At 38.1% G+C, this 20,193-nt stretch overlaps 1 protein-coding gene across 2 annotated transcripts in view; it reads right to left on the reverse strand.

Moving 5' to 3' along the window:
- DYNC2H1 (dynein cytoplasmic 2 heavy chain 1) overlaps positions 1–20,193 on the reverse strand; it is a 155,241-nt gene that overhangs the window by 40,111 nt on the left and 94,937 nt on the right. For both annotated transcript variants that reach the window (XM_069883447.1, XM_069883446.1), the window contains 8 exons: positions 19,540–19,612; positions 15,346–15,506; positions 12,383–12,508; positions 9,043–9,153; positions 7,319–7,474; positions 6,425–6,500; positions 4,790–5,001; positions 2,977–3,081 (listed from right to left, as the gene is read on the reverse strand). In XM_069883447.1, the coding sequence (XP_069739548.1) occupies positions 2,977–3,081; positions 4,790–5,001; positions 6,425–6,500; positions 7,319–7,474; positions 9,043–9,153; positions 12,383–12,508; positions 15,346–15,506; positions 19,540–19,612 (1,020 nt within the window). The remainder of the gene's footprint in view (positions 1–2,976; positions 3,082–4,789; positions 5,002–6,424; positions 6,501–7,318; positions 7,475–9,042; positions 9,154–12,382; positions 12,509–15,345; positions 15,507–19,539; positions 19,613–20,193) is intronic.

The following is a 20,193-nucleotide window of genomic DNA, read 5'->3' on the forward strand; positions in this document are numbered from 1 at the left end:
TTGACTAAGCCACTTTATGTATGGTCCTATTAAAAAATCATAATAAAGGACTGAATTAGTTCATAGGAATTCATAGAAGAATAGAAACGTGATCCCAAGAAAAAAAGAGACCAATATACCGGAGCCAAAAGCCCACTCTCACCCACAGGAAATCTAAAGTAAAACTCTGCATACTCTGACTGCTCTAATCATTGGCTGTAAGTGAAACTGGGAGACTAAAACATCTGAATAAAGGCCAGCATGCAGGCAAAAATACAGTGTTTATCAGATCAGAAGAAAGGAGCACCACTAACTGAGTGGTGAGGACTTCTGCTGAGCATGAGGGAACTTGAGTTGCAGCTGTACAGAAAATCTCTTCCCGCTGTAACAGGACAGGACGAGCTATGCTGCTGCATTGTCAGCTGAGCTCTTCGCTATTTTAACTGTGCTGTTCTGCAGGGAGATCGTAGCAAGAGATGTGAGCTTATTCCTCACCGTATACAACTGAAGAGATGCTGTGTCAAAGGCTTGTTGAACATTAGGTAAGGCAGAACCAAAGAGCCAAAGTGAATTCTAGAAATCCAGCCTCTAAACATTTACCCAGCTCTATCTACATAAAGTAATCAAAGACAAAACCCAGAAAAATTGTAAGTCATGTTGGTGAAAAGATCACATCTATTCAAGTCAAATCTTTTCCTAAATACAAAGTGGCTCTTTGCAGTACACACAGAGTATTAATTTTCTCTGAATTACACTACAGCCCATCATAAGACACAATTTCTAACAACTCCATTAATAATTACCAATATTAAAATAATATAGCGAGCAGTGTGCAGCTCTTATATGAGAACTGCAAGGATATCGAAAAGAGTCCATTTCTTTTCAGCTGTTTTAGGTTTACCTAAACATTAGCAATGCAGTAGGTTGCAGAAGAGATCTCTGCATGACTGCAAAATGCTGCACTCTGCTGCAGCAAATTTCCACTACAGCCAAATGCATTGCTGCAGCAATACAAACTACCTGAAAAATAAATAATATTAATAAAAAATATATATAAAAATCTACATTTTTATTATATCAGCATTCCGGCTTGTAAGTTAAAACAATTTCATATAATGAGATCAGATTCCTTGTAATAATTACATTAGTTTATCTTCATGGTTAATAGAATAGATCATAGTATTTCCTGGTTTAATACTTATTTTCAAAGATTTTGAACTGGTAAAAGATTGCTAATTAAAATTTACTTCAAATCAATGTCTATCTAGAGGATTTATTTAAATCCCTGAGGCTAAACATATGACTAAATTCAAAACTGCTGTCAGTTGATTTGAACAAACAACTCGTTAAAAGTGTATGTGGTGCAAAAAAACCCTACTTTCCTAATCCTGAGTTCAGTGGTTTAGGCAACACAATTCTCTGAATCTCGGCATAACGAAGATGCTGCTAGTAAAAATACAGGCTGAGAAAGTATAATGGCTACTAAACGAGAGCAGCCCTGCGGAGAATGACTTGGGGTGCTGATTGATGAGAAGCTTGATGTTACCCGGGAATGTGTGCTTGCAGCCCAGAACCAACCATGTCTTGAGCTGCATCAAAAGAAGCATGGCCAGCAAGGTGAGAGAGGTGATTCTACCCCTATACTCTGTTCCCATGAGACCCCACCTAGAGTCCTGTGTCCAGTTCTGGAATCCCCAACATAAGAAGGATATGGAACTCTTGGAACAGGTCCAGAGGAGGCCACAAAAATGATTTGAGGGCTGGAGCACCTCTGCTACGAGGACAGGCTTGAGAGAGTTGAGGTTGTTCAGCCTGGAGAAGAGAAGCCTCCAAGAAGACCTTAAAGCAGCTTCCAGCACCTGAACGGGGACTCCAAGAAGGCTAAAGAGGGACTTTCTACAGGGGCACGGAGAGACAAGAAAAGGGGGAATGTTTTTAAATTGGAAGGGGGAAGATTTAGATCAGAGATAAGGAAGAAATTCTTGGCAGTGAGGGTGGTGAGGCTCTGGAACAGGTCGCCCGGGGAAGTTGTAGATAGCCCTTCTCTGCAGGTGTTCAAGGCCAGGTTGGATGGCGCCTTGAGCAGCCTGGTCTGGTGGGAGGTGCCCCTGCCCATGGAACTGAGAACTGGGTGGGCTTTAAGGGCCCTTCCAACCCAAACCATTGGATAATTCTATAAGAAACTATACGGAGTAGAAGACAGACGTTACATGAGAATATACCATATACTTAGCACATAATCAGTGAAGTAGCGGACACTGTACTGTCACCTTTCTGGTGTTAGTGACATGGTGACTGAACCCATGGCAACTTATTTCTCACTACCTTATTCACTCAGCTTTTCTCTATTTTAGCTTGGTAAGGGATTTATGAGACACACTCCTTTTAGAAGGCAATCATTTAATTTCAGATTGAGAACCATGGGATCACCTATGGATCTAAGACAGCTGCCAAACTGTCAGAAACTGAAGGGGAGTAGGATTCATAACCGGGTAGAAACATAATTTAAATGAAATCTCCCATTTCTGATACTTAAATTGCCTAAGACCTAAAGAGGTACTACAAACCATTATTGGAAGGACAAGGAAATCTCTCATGTGACAAAGAAGCATGTCCCAGAATTTTAAGTAGAAATCTCATATTTTCAAGAGTATAATTCAGTTTATACTTTAAAATCAATGTTATAATAGACCAGTTCAGTAGAGATTGAATCTGCATGTAAATGCATTCGTTACGTATTTCCCTTCACATGGAAACTCTGAATATATCCCAGTTTCGTAGGGGATTAAATAGGGACTCATTTTCAAATACTAGTATTTTTAACAGCTGCAGTTCTTAACAGGTTATGTCAGCATAACTGAAATAAATAAAATAATTCAGGACTCTGCAGTGTATCTGACAGAAACAGGAGCACATAAAGCTGATGTTTATGCAAAAGATTTAAGACAAAAACAAATAGTGCTACATTAAATGTTTCAAGAGAAAATGTAACTTTACCTGGGAACTGATCATACGTTGTGATGAACGAGCGATATTAGCAGGCAAGCCAAAAAAATCAGGTTTATCATCTTCTGGAAGGTTTTCAATAATATGACGATAATCCTGCATTAGAAGAAAATAATAAGCATAACTGAGGGAACTTTTTGTTTAGGTTGTGAAATGAACAGTATATTCTGAAATGAATTACACTAAGTGCACTGCATAACACAAAGATTAAAATAAATACATAACGCATGGCATGTCTTGGTAATCTTGTTTATCATTTTCTTCATTTTATTTATAAATCTTCTCTTACAGTGTTTCTGCTCTAAAAGAACAAAAAGCAATTCTGATTTACAGTGATGCTGTCAACTGAAAAGGAAAATATACTAAGCCTGTCTCAGAAAAGTAGTTACAAAACCTCTGTTGAAAGCTTAAAAGTAAGCTTATTGACAATATTAAAAAAATATTTTGGCATTTGGAATTCAAATAATCAAGCATAAAACATATAAAATGAAGAACACTCACTTCTATTTACATCTATGAAGACATCTCTCAATGCAAGTGATATTGTTAGCTAAAAATAGGTTTGCATGACCCTTGGCGATGTAGAATAGGATAAATAGTGGTTATAGTGTAATAGTGATGCTGCTCTTGTACAAAACAGGAATAGGCCTTACAGACTAAGGTAAACTAATGGTGCTGGATGTTTCTTTGATTGTGGATGTAAAGGAAAAGATATTTACTATCTGAAAATGTGGTGGCACCTTATTTCATTATATCATGTACATTTTGTCCTTTGCTTGCAGGGCCATGTCCTTAGCATGCACAATTTACTTGGACATGGCATCTCACTTTAGAGGTAACAACAGTAGCAGAACTTTACTCCAAACACAGAGGGAAGACTATGTAGTAATAGAAATTATTCCAATTAACTTAAGAAATCAAACTTAGCTCTATTAGTAGTATTCCACTAATTAAAATTACTTGCAGAAAAACATTTAAGACGTAAAAGTATAAACTCAAATAAATAATCATGTAACTATAAGAAATTTAGAGATATTAAAAGCAGAGCAGGCAAGAAGAAAGGTTCATCCATTTGACTGTATAATCTATGAGAACAGATTTCTTGGTTTTCATAGAACCATAGAATCACTGGGTTGGAAGAGACGTTTGAGATCATTGAGTCCAACCGTCCTGTCCACTGCTAAACCATATCCCTAAGCACTTGATCTACCTGTTTCTTAAATATCTCCAGGGACGGTGACTCAACCACCTCCCTAGGCAGCCTGTTCCTTCCCTCTTTATCGTATTAGCTCAGCAGATCTACAGAAAATAAATACCATATTTAAAGTAAAACAAACAAACTAACTCCAAAACTAAACAGGCAGAATCCAGATACAGGATGCCAAACAACAATGATTTATTTTAACTGGCATAACTCCATTTACACCAACTTACATTAGAGGTCTAGTATGGAGTTCAGCATTAATATATAAATGAAGCTTAATAATAGTAACGACAACAACAGTACGTGAAAAGATAGGGAGGGATTTGTTCCTTGGACTCTGTTCAATTACCTCTCATTTACACTAAAGAAATACTAAAGGAGAATCAGAATCCACATTCTCCAAATAAACTGTCATACACTCTCCATGGCATCTTAGCAGATTATGCAGGATGTTGATATGTTTTATAATGAAAGATCTCTGAAATGGAGGTATGCTTTGGATGGTAACTCTGATTTTCTTTGTGCAATTATTTCTAGAAGTAATTCTGGAAAACAAGTTATTTTAGTTTCTTTATTGGATGACAGAAGATCTATACCTACCAAAATACTGCAGGAATTGGGTAAGGAGATTGAATACGGGAAACTAGTCATCTTCTTGCCTCTAGCATTTAAATTGCCAATGACTTGTGAGTTGAAAAGCTGCTCCAAGTAGGATCGAAGAATTCTCATATCGAAGTAATTATCTACACGGCCTCCATAAATTGCATTTTCAAACAAGCCATGCACAAATTCCCACTGAAAATCTTTGGAACCTATAAATCAATTAATATTAATTTTGCACCAATGGATATCATTGCATTATAAGCATTTCATCTTGTCATTGCAGTTCTTCAGTGAAATAAAAAAAAAATACAAACACAAAATAATTAATTTGTAATTGTTTTTCTTCTATGTTACAAAATAATAAAAGTTGTAGAACAATGAGTTTGCAAATACTTGTCCTTGATAAAATTAATACTTACTGCATTTCAAAATGGAACCAGAAATATTATTTACTAGAAATATTATTTAAATGCTTTTTATTGAAGATAAACCAATTCATCGTACGCATTTAAGAAACGATGCTATTAAATCTTCAAATTTTTATATGCTCTTTCATATCACAATATCATCTGATATTATAAAATAATGTAATGTGTAAGTAATGTGTGGGTAAAAGCTTAATCAGAAAGGTACTTCCTAAAGTCCCTCTAAAAAAGGAAGCAGCAATTATTTCAATGGCAGATTTATTGGTGGCAACTGTTGTTTCCAAACGCTTCAATCATTCCTCCATAAGAAAAGTTATCCTCCCAGCAACAGTTAATGATTAGGTTAATGATTATCATTCATAGCTAATGACTCAACCCATTTACATCACCATTTGTTTCAAGGCTGTATAACTAAGGTCCAATTCCATCAGGACAAATAATCCAGAAAACTCATTGAAGTCAAAGATCATGAAGTATCTCTAAATATCAGTTCCTAACTTTACTTCGTAATGATATAAAATGCAAAGATTTTCACAAACATTACCTTTTCTGTATTAACTAATATCAAGAAATTATGTGCTACTTAATAGAACAGTCAAGTGGGCTCTATCAGTGAGTTTTCATACGAAGAGTTCATTCATATTCAATTCATACTGAGTACATTTATTCAACATAAGGAGGACCTCACAGTGGGAAGGAACGGAGACTGAAGACTTCATCTACCAGGCACTCCTGTATTTCTCAGTGAGACTGGAAAGCGTGAAGAAGCTGAGCAGAAGAGTTTTTAATACAAAGATATTATTTGTTTAACTTCCCAAAAATGGAATTATGATTCATCCTGTGTTTCTGGCTTTGCTTACTGGTGTTGAGCCTTGCAGCATAGAATCACAGAATGGTTTGAGTTGGAAGGGACATTAAAGATGTCCCAGTTCCAAACCCCCTGCCATGGCCCTCCTCAGCTTTCTTGGAGGCCCCCTTCAGGTACTGGAAGGTTGCTATAAGGTATGTAAAAGGTAATGTGAAATTTAAATACCTTCAAAAGGGCTTTTAATCAGAACAGGCCCACTCCAAACTAAACAATCATGCAAGGCAATCAATTTATTAAAATTACCACAAAAGTTTCTAATATTTTTATAAATTTTAAACAGGAACTATTTGGGAGGGTTATGCTACAAAGGTGAGAACCTTTTCTTAGGAAGTGACTTACCTTCAAAGAGATGATCTATGATGTCAAAACCAGCACGGAGATCAGATAAAGAAAATTCATAAAATTTGGTCCAACCCTATCATTAGAAGAAATCCAAAGAATTTTATTAGTCACACACTGATGACCATGAATTAAAGCAGAAACACATGGTTACTGAATACTGTATGATACTTAATTCTGAATAAGGAAAGAGATAACCTATGTTGTCTAAAGAGCATCTTTAGAAACACTCAGTAGACGTATAAAAAATATCATCTCTACCAGTGCATTTAATTTTAAATACTTACACAAACTAGAATCTGTTGAGTATGAAGAATGTAAACTCCAGATTATTTTACTTCCTAACAGCAATCACTTCAACTAAAACTTGCTGCAATCTAGATTTGCTGCAATCTAGATCCAGCACAGAATAATGATTTTATTTCTGAAAGCTTTGTTGTATCTCAGTTTCCTTTGGAGTTTCATAAACAGATCTGAACCATCACACAGTTTACACTACACTTTCATCATTTTATTCCTTAATTCATGTCACATTCCTACTGACTGAAAAATTTATGAGAAAAGCAGCTACTGCTACTATTGCAGCGAAACTGCTGACCACCATATGCGTGTTTTAATCATTCTCAGTTTGTACCTCCTTTCTGTTCTTGGTGGCAATATTCTTTATATAACATAAATGTGTAACGTGCACGTAATTATCACAAAAAACTTTCAATGTAAAGGGATAATTGTAGATAAATATTGATATTTGATACAGAAAATAGTACATTCAGATGTCAAAACTATCTCCTATCTCTGTACCTTCATATGGCTGCACCTTTGCCTATGGCTCATATTATACATTTCCAAGTATAAGCACTAATAAATAGGCTAGATTTTTATAAAGATTATTACCTGAGGAATATAATTTCTTCTTTCTTGGCATACAGCATGAAACCATGCTAAACAAAAGAGAGAATGTGCTCGAGACAAATTTCCCTTCTTATTAATTTGCTCTGGTGTCCAAGATTCATAGGTTCGCAAAAGATTCTTTTTAAGGCCTGGAGGTGCCTGCATTGAAATGAAAAACACTGTTCTAGACAGAAAAGCTGATATTTTTTTGCACTGTTTTCTTAAATTCCACCTTATGATCTATAATTTAATGAAATCACGAACAGTAGTAAATAAAACCAAAATTTTACAAGAAAAAGAACCTGCTTATAATTAATATCAAAAACCAGAATGATCTTACACTGAAAATAACTTAAACATAATGAACGAATTTGTAACCAGGGTGAACTGACAGGAGGGCTGAACTACAGTAAAAGAACGTAGTGAACGAATAGTAGTCTGTCAAAACACGTAAGCATAAGAGTAAATGTGATTTTTTCAAAACCAAGAGCCTTCTTCAGATTTTACAAGCTCAACTACCGTGCTGAGTACAGGGGCAGAATAACCCCCCTGGACCTGCTGGTCACGCCGTTTCTGATCCAAGCCAAGATGCCATTGGCCTTGTTGGCCACCTGGGCCACTGCTGGCTCATAGAATCATAGAATCATAGAATAACCAGGTTGGAAGAGACCCACCGGATCATCGAGTCCAACCATTCCTATCAAAATAGGCTCATGTTCAGTCGCTGCCAACCAACACTCCCAGGTCCTTCTCTTCTGGGCAGCTTTCTAGCCACTCTTCTCCTAGTCTGTAGCTGCACAGGGCTGTTGTGCCCCAAATGCAGGATCCGGCATTTGGCCCTGTTGAACCTCATACCATTGGTCTCAGCCCAGTGGCCCAGACTGTTCAGATCCTTTTGGAGATCCCTTTGGAGAGTCTCTCTACCCTCCAGCAGACCAACACTTCCACCCAGCTTAGTGTCATCTGCAAGAGTGTGTTCAATGCCTTCATCCAGGCCATTGATAAAGACATTGAACAGGACTGGACCCAGCACTGAGTCCTGGCGGACACTACTTGTGACCAGCCTCCAGCTGGAGTAAACTCCATTTACCACCACGCTTTGAGCCTGGTCATCCAACTAGTTTTCCACCCAGGAGAGCATTCGCCTGTCCAGGCCAGTGATAGCCAGTTCCCTAAGCAGAATGCTGTGAGAAACTGTGTCAAAGGCTTTACTGAAGTCCAAGAAGACCATATCCACAACCTTTCCCTCATCCAGTAAGCGGGTCACCTTGTCCTAGAAGGCTATCAAGTTAGTTTGGCAGGACCTGCTAATCGTGAACCCATGTTGACTGGGCCTGATCACCCAAATTGCAAAATACTGTAGTCAATTGATGATTCCTGTTTAAAATACCTCCATTTTGATTGATAAAGTTATGGGACATAATCTTATTAGTCAAATTACCACAAATGAAAAAGTAACAAAAGGATTTAGAATGTTGCATCAGTGCAAAGTTCCAGTTATTCCAACAATGGTGAGAACAGTAACTTCATGAAGCCACACAAGAAGAAATACAAAAATCCTACACAATTCTGTAGTTTCTGTACCATTGAAGACCTCAATATAAGCACACCCATTATGTAAATAATCCTCATTATCTTAACTTTATTCTATCTACACATACAGTTTACTTTACATCCAAGATCATTCATTGTAAACATGTAATAAAAGCTTTGCAAATAGAACTTACTTCGTAAGTTATTTTCAGACTTGATTGAAGCAAAATTGGAGTGAATTTTGGATGAACTTCAGTAGTAAGCCAAAGGCGAAAGTTTGGTTGTGGCTGCAATGTATTCAGTTCCTATCAAAGAGATGTTATAAATTGAGGTGAATTTTGTGTTGGGTATTCTTTTATAATATACAGAACGGTAGTTACAAAATTGTAACATCCTAAATTAGAAAATTTGGCTCATCTAAAAAAATATTCAGTGGTTTTTACATGTAAGGGTATTCCAAGGTTCAAGATGTGTTATCTTCCTACATTCTATGTACTTGCTGTACCTTGAATACTGTGTTCAGTTTTGGGTCCCTCACTAAAAGAAGGACACTGAAGCGCTGGAGCACATCCAGAGAAGGGCAATGAAGCTGGGGAAGGTTCTGGAGCAGAAGTCTTATGAGAGGCAGCTGAGGGACCTGGGGTTGTTTACTCTGGAGGAGAGGAGGCTGAAAAGAGACCTTATCACTGTCTACAACTCCCTGAAGCAGGTGTTGGCCTCTTCTGCCAAGTAACAAGTGATAGGACTAGAGGAAATGGCTGCAGGTTGCTCCTGGAGAGGTTTACATAGGGTATTAGGAAAAAATTCTTCATGGGAAGGGCTGTTAACCACAGGAACAAGCTCCCTAGGGAAGTGGTTGAGTCACCATTCCTGGAGGTATTCAAAAGACATGTAGGTGTGGCACTGAGGGGCATGGTTTAGTGATAAACTTAGCAACTTGCCAGTTGGACTTGATGATCTTAAAGGTCTGTTCCAACCTAAGGATTCTATGATGCTAGCACCTCCCCTCCAAATCCTAAATTCGGAGAATAAATATATGCTATTTCTTTACTTCTTTTCAGTGAAAAAACACTGGAAGGCTACATCGCAAAAGACAAAGACTTGGAATATGGCTGAATATCAACATCAAAAGACTCAAAGACTTTCAAAAATCATATAGCTACATTAATTTCTTATTTTTCAAGTGTTGTACGCACACTTCACGTATCATGATTCATAGAAAATCAAAGATAGGAAAATGGAATTCTGAGAAAAGAAATATTGTCAAGTGTCAAATATAAAGTCTTCACAAAAATATTTAATTACTGAATGTATGAAAACATACTGCAGGTGCTTTATGTGGATCTGAAAGAGAAATATTTTTCACTGAAGATTTCAAAGTTGTTTGATAATTGACTTGAAAACAATGTCAACAGTTTTGTGTATGTTTCGTGTCAGAAGTACAGCTCAAAAAGAATCTTAACAGTTTTTTGAACAATCTTTTCATTTTGATAATCTCTATAACACAACCAGAATCATTTTGGTTACAGTATTTTTAGTAAAGAAGAGAATCCTGCCAACCCAGTTGTTCTGCTCTTCGTGCAAAATGACAACTATATCTGGTACTTAGAATGACAGAATTGTTGAGGATGGAAGGAACCTCTGGAAATTGTCTAGTCCAACCCTTTGCTCAGAGTTACAGCAGGTTGCCCAGAACTGTACCCAGTCAAGTTTTCAGTATCTCCAAAGACAGAGACACCATCAACACTGGACAATTTGTTCCACTGTTTGACTAACCTCATAGTAAAAACGTTTTGGCTTATGTTTAAATGGGAGTTCCTGTATTTCCGTTTGTGCCCATAGCCTCTTGTCCTGTCACACGACACCACGGAGAAGAGTCTGGAGCTGTCTCCTTTGCTCCTTCTCCTCAGCCAATACATAGTAAATAATGATTCCTGCTGAGGCTTCTCTTCCCCAGGCTGAACAGTCGCAGTTCTCTTGGTCTTTCCTGGTATAACACAAACTACAGACCCTTCATCACCTTTGTGGTCCTTTACTGGTCTGGCTCCAGTAGGCTTATACCTATATATGCCTGGTATAGTGGGTAACCCAGCAATGGACACACCAAAACATGTCTCAGCAGGGCTGAATTTCACAAGGTTCTCATCAGCCTACTTCTCAGCCCACCCAAGTCCTTCTGAATGGAAGTTTTACACCATTTCTACTTGCGAAGGATGCACTCTGTCCCATTATTCACACCATTAATTAAGATGTTAAAAAATGCTGATCACCTTATCAATGCCTGGAACACACAACTGATGACTGGCCCCCACCTGGATTTTTTGCTACCAACAACAACCATTTGAGCCATGTAATTAGGCCAGTTTTCAATCCACCTCACCACGGTACAATCAATCAGGTCTGTATTTCCTCAGCTTATCTACGAGGATGTTATAGGGGACAGACTAAGACAAGAAAATGACCCACAACCTTGGAAGTAGGAGATATAAGAAAAGAAAACAAGGGAATTTCTATGCTGGTTCAAGTGAAATCATCTGCAGCATGCATCCTCTGATACATCATGTTTGGCTAGAAAACAGCTATGGGCACTTCGCTGTAAGCTGTGAAGGTGTCATCTTCATATTGATAATGTTCACATTGACCAGAAGACATATTTCATCTTCTCAAATGGAAAGACTGTGAGAACTGTATTTATGTGCCTGGATGGAACTGAAATATAAACAGGCAGATAGGATAAAAGGATACCCAAACAGATGAACAACACAGCCTCACACACTCTAATGGTATGCAAAACAGACAAGGTGATGTGTTGAGTCAAATACCAGCAAATCTCAGTTTATATTAAACTCAGCAGGAAGTTTAACACATTCAATGTCATGTTCCTGTGGAAAGAATATGAAAATTTGGATACATTTCTATATTTGAATACTTACAAGAACTGAAACGTTATAAAGAGTAAAAGGCTTACAAACACTGTTGATAGACATTGCCCACCTTTCTTTTGTTTGAGCTAGTTCATTTTATAGATTTCCCAGCTATACACATCTAAAGGCACTTTCATTAAGTTAGTAACTTAATGATTTTTCATGCCATAAATGTGTGTCTCTAGAAAACATTAGACAATTCAATTTCAAATTAGCAAAAACCTCTCAATGACACACAAGCTATACTTAACATAAAGAACTACTAAAACAAACGAGCTAGAACTGGGGAATAAGTATAAGCATACATAGATTCAGAGTCAGAGTTTGAAAACACAGGCAGTATCCCATAAGGTACCAGAAGTCCTAACAGGAGCATTTGTTCACTTATTGTGGCAGAAATACTCTATATTGTATAAAAATTAAAGTGCTCACAGAAAGGAAGGAGCGGCTTAGATCTGAAGCTTTTAACCTTATGACTGAGAAAACTGCAAAGGTTTATTTTCAAATAGTGGGAATTTTAAACATCACCATGGAACTGTATAAAATGCTTCAGAAACGTTGCATGCTCATTTTTCTGATTTCCAATACATTCGTTTTCAGTTACCCTCACCTTTTCCAATACAGGAAGCCAAGATGTAACGAGATGCAGGTTCTTTAAACACAGCCACTCTCCATTGCGTGCACATTCTTTTAACGTTTGAATAGCCAGGTCAGCTTGGCCTTGGCCCATTGCAATCTGAAATGACAGACACAGTTGTATCAGGAACTGATCAATACCTCATTTATCAGCTAAATTCATAATTGCGTTTCCAAGTTGGAGTGCAAATGTTAAGGAGAAGGTGTGCTAAAGATAACTTGAATTTTCTCTAATGTGACAGGCTACGGATGAAGGGATAAGATTAAGGAACACATAGTTTTTTCTTTGTGACGTATCTAACCACAGTTTCTTAAGAGACAACAGTACCTTCTCTTTATACAGAAAAAACATCACTTGGTGACGATGATGGTATTCCTAGGGAACTCAAAAAGTAATTTAAGTATCAGTGACTAAACAGTATTACTACAGAATTGCCAATACAATAAAAACAAGAGATGAATGAGAACAAATTTTCTTTTGACTGTAAGTTAGGAGTACTTCCTTCAAAGAGAAACACTCAATTTCACATTAAAATTAGTGAAAAACTAAGACTGCTCTCTTTCCAACCGAGAAATATAAATAGCTAAACAGACTTCTCATTTTTTATAGCACCACGTTGCCACTAAAATAGTCGTGGAATCATAGAACGGTTTGAGTTGGAAAAGACTTTAAACACCATCCAGTTGGATGTATTTGGATCTTCAAATGGAAACACAAAGATCCAAAACTGAATTTTCATATAAATTAATGCAAACTGAAAACAAATAAATTACTAGTTCTGTGGCACAATTACTGCAACAATTGGTGTTTTATTATCTGTGGAGCACACTTACCTTAGTTCTCCCTTAGAATCCAATTGGAAACTATACATAACCAAAAACCCCGAACAAAACAAGTTGGAAAAAAGTGGTCTAAGCCAATCTGAAAAGTCTTGCCCTGGCATTGATGCTACATCAAAATGGAACTATTGTGATGATTATAATTATCATCAAATATTTCTTAAGAGGAAATCCATCCTATCTTTTTATCCTAAAACTGTACTGAATCAAAGAAACTTAGCCTTATCTTTATATGATGATACAGAGACATCTTCTGCCTAAATAAAACTGGGTATAATATCTTGAAATAAAGTAAAATAGCCAGAAGACGGTAACTGAAAGTCACCAGACCGTACGGTAGTACATCACACTGTTCTTCATCCCACATGAGAAATTATTCAACAGAGAAGAAACATCTGATCTTCTGTTTTATTCAAATTGCGTGAGAAAGTGCAGGAAAAAATAACAACAACAAAATATTCTCATTAGAAGGAAATCTTTCAGAGGATTTAGCTTTGAGTACCTGAAGGGGGGGCTACAAGAAAGCTGGGAAGGGACTGTTCACAAAGGCTTGTAGTGATAGGATGCGGGGCAGTGACTAAAAACTGGAGAGGGGTAGATTTAGACGTAAGGAGGAATTTCTTCCTGCTGAGAGTGGTGAGACACTGGCACAGGTTGCCCAGGAAAGTTGCAGCTGCCCCATCCCTGGAGGTGTTCAGGGCCAGGTTGGATGGGGCCTTGGGCAACCTGATCTGGTGGGAGGTGTCCCTGCCCATGGCAGGTGGTTTGGAATTGGATGATCTTTAAGGTCCCTTCCAACCCAAACTATTCTATGATTCTTAACCACATAACATACTGTGATACATTTTTAAAGTCTGGCATGGAAAGGATACTTAGAGATAAACATAAAAATCCATGTTGCAGAATAAGAAATACGCATTCTGAAACATTCACAGTCAGACAAGCTGGAAATATCTAAATCTTAACAATTTGATGTGAAAAATGGATTACATCAGTGCACATTCCAGGAAAGGAACAATTTCAAGGACTATTTAAAAGCAACATTAAACTTGACATCTTCCATTTCTATGATAAGCTGTGAATATTTCAAATAACAGTAAGAAATAACATTTTACAGAAAAGTATAAAACATATTGGTAGAGTGTATTAGGGAACCATTTGTATCATAGAATAATTTAAGTCAGGATGAATCCAGGAACTGAGGACTTTGTTCAGTAGACTCTTGGGAACCTCCAAGGATGGCAACTGCACCAGGAAATCTGTCTGACTGTTCTCATGGTGAAAAAGTTCCTCTTTACATCCAGTCATAACCTACCTTGTTACCATTTACATCCATTTACACCATGCCTGATTGCAAAGAGTCTGCATCAATTTTGTCAGTGACTTTCTTGTAGGCATTGAAAAGCTGTTATTAGGTTATTAGACTTCTCTGCTGGCAGAGCACAGTGCTGCATCATGTCCAGCTTGTTGTCTACTAAAACTCTCCAGTTCTTTTCAGCAGAGCTCCTGCCCAGCCAGTCAAACTATCACCTGCATCACTGCAAGGGTTTCTTCTTTCCCAGGGGCAGGACTTTGAAGTTCTTGAGTTCTATAAGGTTCCTCTCAGCCAAGGAGTGTTCTGAGCCCATTGCTTGGTGGGGCAAGGCTTACAGTGATAACACACACGGAAAAGGTTGAGGTACTCAATGCCCTTTTAGTCTGAAGTTTTAGGCCTCCAAACCCACAAGCAGGAGTGAAGCAATACCCACAGTAGAGGCGGAGAGATTTAGGACTTTACTTGTAAAATTTCTCAAAATACTTTACAGAATTTCACAAGCAATGAACATCTGATTTATTTTTTCTGCTGAAGAAAGAAATGACCAAGTCTTATAAGCAGAAGAAATCATGAAGTATAGTTTTCAGTGGGTCTCTCTTCTCCAACTCATTTTGCCAATGGAATCAGAAGTTAGTGGCGAGGTAGGTGGGAAAAACAAATGAAGAGACACCAAACCATGCTTTTGCATACTATCTTCCTTAAATACCACAGTAAAACAGATAGTACTGCTGTAAAATTTTACACATAGCTGGTTTTAATCAGTATTCTTATCTAAGACTGACCTGATGGTAAAACTCAGTACTCCTTTCAACACCAGCAAGTTCTTGCAGCTCTTGAGAAGGATCAGCACCAGGAGAAATAATTATCAAGATGGGCTCAATTTCCAGAGTCTCTTTATACAGGCGTTTCAAATTCAAAGGTGATGGTGATAATTCTTTTATGCCTGTAATTAGAATTAGAATTATTATGGCAATAAAGTGACTAAACAGGACAGAGTGCTTCATTAACCACTTCAGAGGTTCTCTGGCTGTCAGAGTTCTGCTCAATGAAGACCATAAAGCTAGTCCTACAATGAGAAAAAAATCATTATAATATGCCAGTATAAGGCACCCTATATTGATAAGAAAAAAAGACCAAGATTGTGCTTGGACTTCCAGCTTGACAAACAGAAGCTGTGGTCTTTATTTAGAGTGTAGCCTTCAAGGAAGCATACAAAAAGAGAAGAGTTGGAATGGAAGAATATGAGAAGCTATGATATCTGCTAAAACTAACTGCAGTGTGTATGTGCGCATGCAAAATTTCTCTCCTGTATTATCTGGATAGCCTTGATTATTAGACTTTGACTTCACACAGTTCTTGGCACTACAATTATTTTAGGCTATTACATGCTTTAATATGCAACTTATATGTTTAGAATGTTGGCCTATATGCAAGGCATAAACACATGAGCCCAAAGCTCATATTAGTGTATCATAAACAGCGTTAAGCATATATTTTCAATGCATCTTCACCTTAAATAGTGAAGTGTTAGGTGCAATGAGAAATCACAACATAAAGGAAGACAGAAAAGACTAAATCAGCAACAACTATGCCACGCTTACTAAAAGACACAGTGCATATGACTGATGAGAAGCTTGACATGAGCCAGCAACGCGCGCTCACAGCCCAGGAGGACAACTGTATCATGAACTGCATCAAAAGATGTGTGGCCAGCAGGTCTTGGGAGGGGATTCTGTCTCTCTATTCCTCTCTTGTGAGACCTCACCTGGAGTATTGTGTCCAGTTCTGGACTTTTTAAAAAGGTATGGAGTGACAAACTAGGGGGAATGGCTATAAATTGGAGAGAGGCAGATTTAGACTAGACATAAGGAGAAATTTATTCATGATGAGAATGGTGAAGCACTGGCACAGGTTGCCCAGGGAAGTTGCGGCTGCCCCATCCCTGGAGGTTTTGAAGGTCAGGTAGGATGGAGCGTTGAGCAGCCTGGTCTGGCAGGGGGGTTGGAACTGGATGATCTTCAAGGTCCCTTCTAACCCAAACCATTCTATGACATTTCTTTGAGGGCAAAGTCTGTTTTTGGCCTTGAGCTATTATCACCATACAGAACAACACCATATAATTGGAATATAACAAGTCAGTTTGGCAAAGGTAAGTATGAGGTCTGGGTTCTCTGCATGCACCTGAGACTCTAATGGATGTGACTAAACAGATAAAATCACTATCAATCAACATGCTTCAAAAAAATTAGTTGAACGAAACTAGTATTGGAAAATATTTTCATTTACATTCATCACACATGCAGAGGAAATATAAGCAGAGATGAATATACAAACTGAGGCCACAAGGTAATTGATATGGGCAGCTCCCTTGATGAGTTTTGCTGCTTACTGCCAATAAGCCCTAAATCCTAGAAGATCCATAAAATGACACTGAAATAAAGCAGGGCTGTTCATCACTGGACTGAACCATGCTCAGTGAGGGAGACTCTTCAGGGGACTCCGAACTGTAAGAACCTCAGAAATGTCTGACAAACATCTGCAAGTTGTTTCGAAATGAATCCTGTTAGGAGGACGGGCTGAGAGAGCTGGGGTTGTTCAGACTGGAGAAGAGAGGGCTCCAGAGAAACCTTAGAGCAGCCATCCAGTACGTGAACGGGGCTACTAGAAGGCTGGGGAGGGGCTTTTTACAAGGGCTTTGAGCAACAGGACAAGGGAGAATGGCTTTAAATCAGAAGGGGGAAGATTTAGATTAGATGTTAGGAAGAAATTCTTCACAATGAGGGTGGTGAGGCACTGGCACAGGTTGCCCAGGGAAGTTCTAGCTGCCCCATCCGTGGAGGTGTTGAAGACCAGGTAGGATGGAGAGTTGAGCAGCCTGGTCTGGTGGGAGGTGTCCCTGGCCAGTGCAGGGGGGTTGGAACTCAATGATCTTTAAGGCCCCTTCCAACCCAAACCATTCTATGATTGGCCAAATTCGGATGTATTTTCAGAAGGCCTGAAAATAGTTTACACTTCGAATGAAAGCTACCCAGCACTCTAGCTTTCTAGTCGCTCCACTGAGTTTATATATTAACATTTTTCACAAATACAAGTTACTCCAGATTTAACATTCACTTCACTGACATAATAAGTGGAAATAGCTACTGGTGGAGAGAAAAGAAATAAAGAAAACAGGCAAAATGAAACAGAAAAAAATGAAACTTGATCAATAACTAGAGATTGGTTTGTGAGTTTCTTTTCAACTACAGTCATAATTCAAGGTATCTGAGTCAATCTAACCAATAAAAAAAATACTTCAGGATGTAGAGCACGATAGCATTCTCTGGGGTAAGAATGTTTTTTTTTAGCTAGGTTTTATAAAGGAGTACTTACAAAGCTTATGCTTATTATGAGGAAATCATAGAATCATAGAATCACTAGGTTGGAAAAGACCTCTGAGATCGCCAAGTCCAACCATTCCTATGTGCCTCTAAACCATATCCTTAAGTATCTCATCTACCCGTTTTTTAAACACCTCCAGGGATGGTGACTCCACCACCTCCCTGGGCAGCCTCTGCCAGTGCCTGATGACCCTTTCAGTGAAACATTTTTTCCTAATGTCCAACCAGAACCTCCCCTGGCACAGCTTGAGCCCATATCCCCTTGTCCTATCGCCTGTCACTTGGGAGAAGAGACCAGCACCCACCTCTCTACAACCTCCTTTCAGGCAGTTGTAGACAGTGACAAGGTTTCCCTCCAGCCTCCTCTTCTCCAGGTTGAAAAACCCAAGCTCCCTCAGCCAGCCCTTCACCTGCTTTGTTGCTCTTCTCTGGACATGCTCCTCAAAATCTGTCTTGTAGTGAGGAGCCCAAAACTAAACACATCAAAGGTTTATTTTGGTGGATGAGGACCACAAAAAGTGGTATCTTTGATGTGTTCTGATATTTGGGCTAAAAAACACTGTCCTGCACCTTTAGCAAGTTTCATTTTATCATATCCCTTTCTACTGAGTTGTATTCACTGTAACTATATTTCGCAGCTGAAGTACCAAAATATAAGTATTTCCATATTAATTTAATATAAATACTAAAACATTACATAAAGCATTTTTAGAACTTAATCACTAGCCACATGTGCAATAAAGACATATTCAGAATGTTAGTATGAAATTTTATACCAAAATTTGATTAAAAATAAGGTTTGGGAAAGCTAAATTCTGAGTTTCATTAACTTTTATTTCAGTGAAGGAAATAATTTTGAAAATCCTCACTACTCTTTCAAATCCTTTGAAAGATACAGGACTAGAAATATCTGTTGATGTCAATAGGCAACAAGAATATAAAAAACAAATGGAGATCCTGCTGTCATCCCCGATTAACATTATGGGATGGACATCATGCAATGCTGCAGATATTTGTCACTATATGGTAATGCAGAACAGATGTACCAGGTCATATAAGGCAAATCCACTGGGTCTTTTAAGTGATGTGTTATTATTTCCAGTTGAGAAACCCTGGAGACATAAAACACTGGTCACTACAAAAGGTTTCACTATACGGTTGTGATGTTCTTCTACTTTTGTCTTGATATTTACTGTCACTGACAAAGACAGCAACATTTTAGGCAGATTTCTCTTCACCTGCTCAACCATTCTGAAGTTTCTGTTCTTAAGACTGCTTTGCTGCTACAAACAGGTGCATGGAACGCATCTACAACCAAGATAAACCACATACTGTTGGCTGTATTATTATTTTTAGCAGTGCGAGCAGAAGGCAAACACACACACACAAATAGCGGTGGCTGTCCCATCCCTGGAGGTGTTAAAAGCCAGGCTGGATGGGGCCTTGGGTAACCTGATCAAGTGGGATGTCCCTGCCCATGGCAGGAGGGTTGGAACTAGATGATCTTTAAGGTCCGTTCCAGCCCTAACTATTCTATGATTCTATGATTCTAAATATTGAATGGTAGGGAAACACCCTGGTGAAAAATAAACTTACCTAAGGTTTTACACGCAAAAAGAGCCATGGCACTCTGCAGCCTGTCTGGTCGGACAGCTTGGACCACAAGTACCTTAAAATAAAGTATATGCAGGAAACATGAGCTTATAAAAGTATACTGCGACAATTTACAAAGAAAGACTCTTCTAAGAAGGCTGAATTTTTCAGAACAAAGTTGCAGAATTTCTCTTCAGAACAAAGTTGTTTCCCCTGAATTTATATAGCTATCTGATCATTCCTTTCCTAGATAAACTACTGTAATTGTTCTTTTCTAAGTTGCTTGTCCTGTTCATAGAATCAGAAGACAGATCCACATCTCATGGCCATTTGTAAACTGGAACATTTTCTACTATGTTTTAGAAAATAGGTAGCTATGTGTGTAGCTGGAACGACCGAAAGCAAACTTAGCTTTACACAGGCAATCAAAATTCTACACAAGTATTAGGGTAGTAACCTGATTGGAATACTGATGCTTCTGATTTCAGTGGAGAAATATTGCAAAATAATCAGTTTTCAAAGAGTTTCTTTGTTTAAGCACACCTTTAGAGAATTATATTTAACTTCTTCTTCTGACTTCCAAATCTCCTACTTTCCAGATGCTTCTACACTTCTTCTAAAGTCTACAGCAAATCAACAGCTAATCACTTCTTGTAC

This window comes from Phaenicophaeus curvirostris, chromosome 1 (genome assembly GCF_032191515.1).
Source record: "Phaenicophaeus curvirostris isolate KB17595 chromosome 1, BPBGC_Pcur_1.0, whole genome shotgun sequence".
Classification (NCBI taxonomy): Eukaryota; Metazoa; Chordata; class Aves; order Cuculiformes; family Cuculidae; genus Phaenicophaeus; species Phaenicophaeus curvirostris.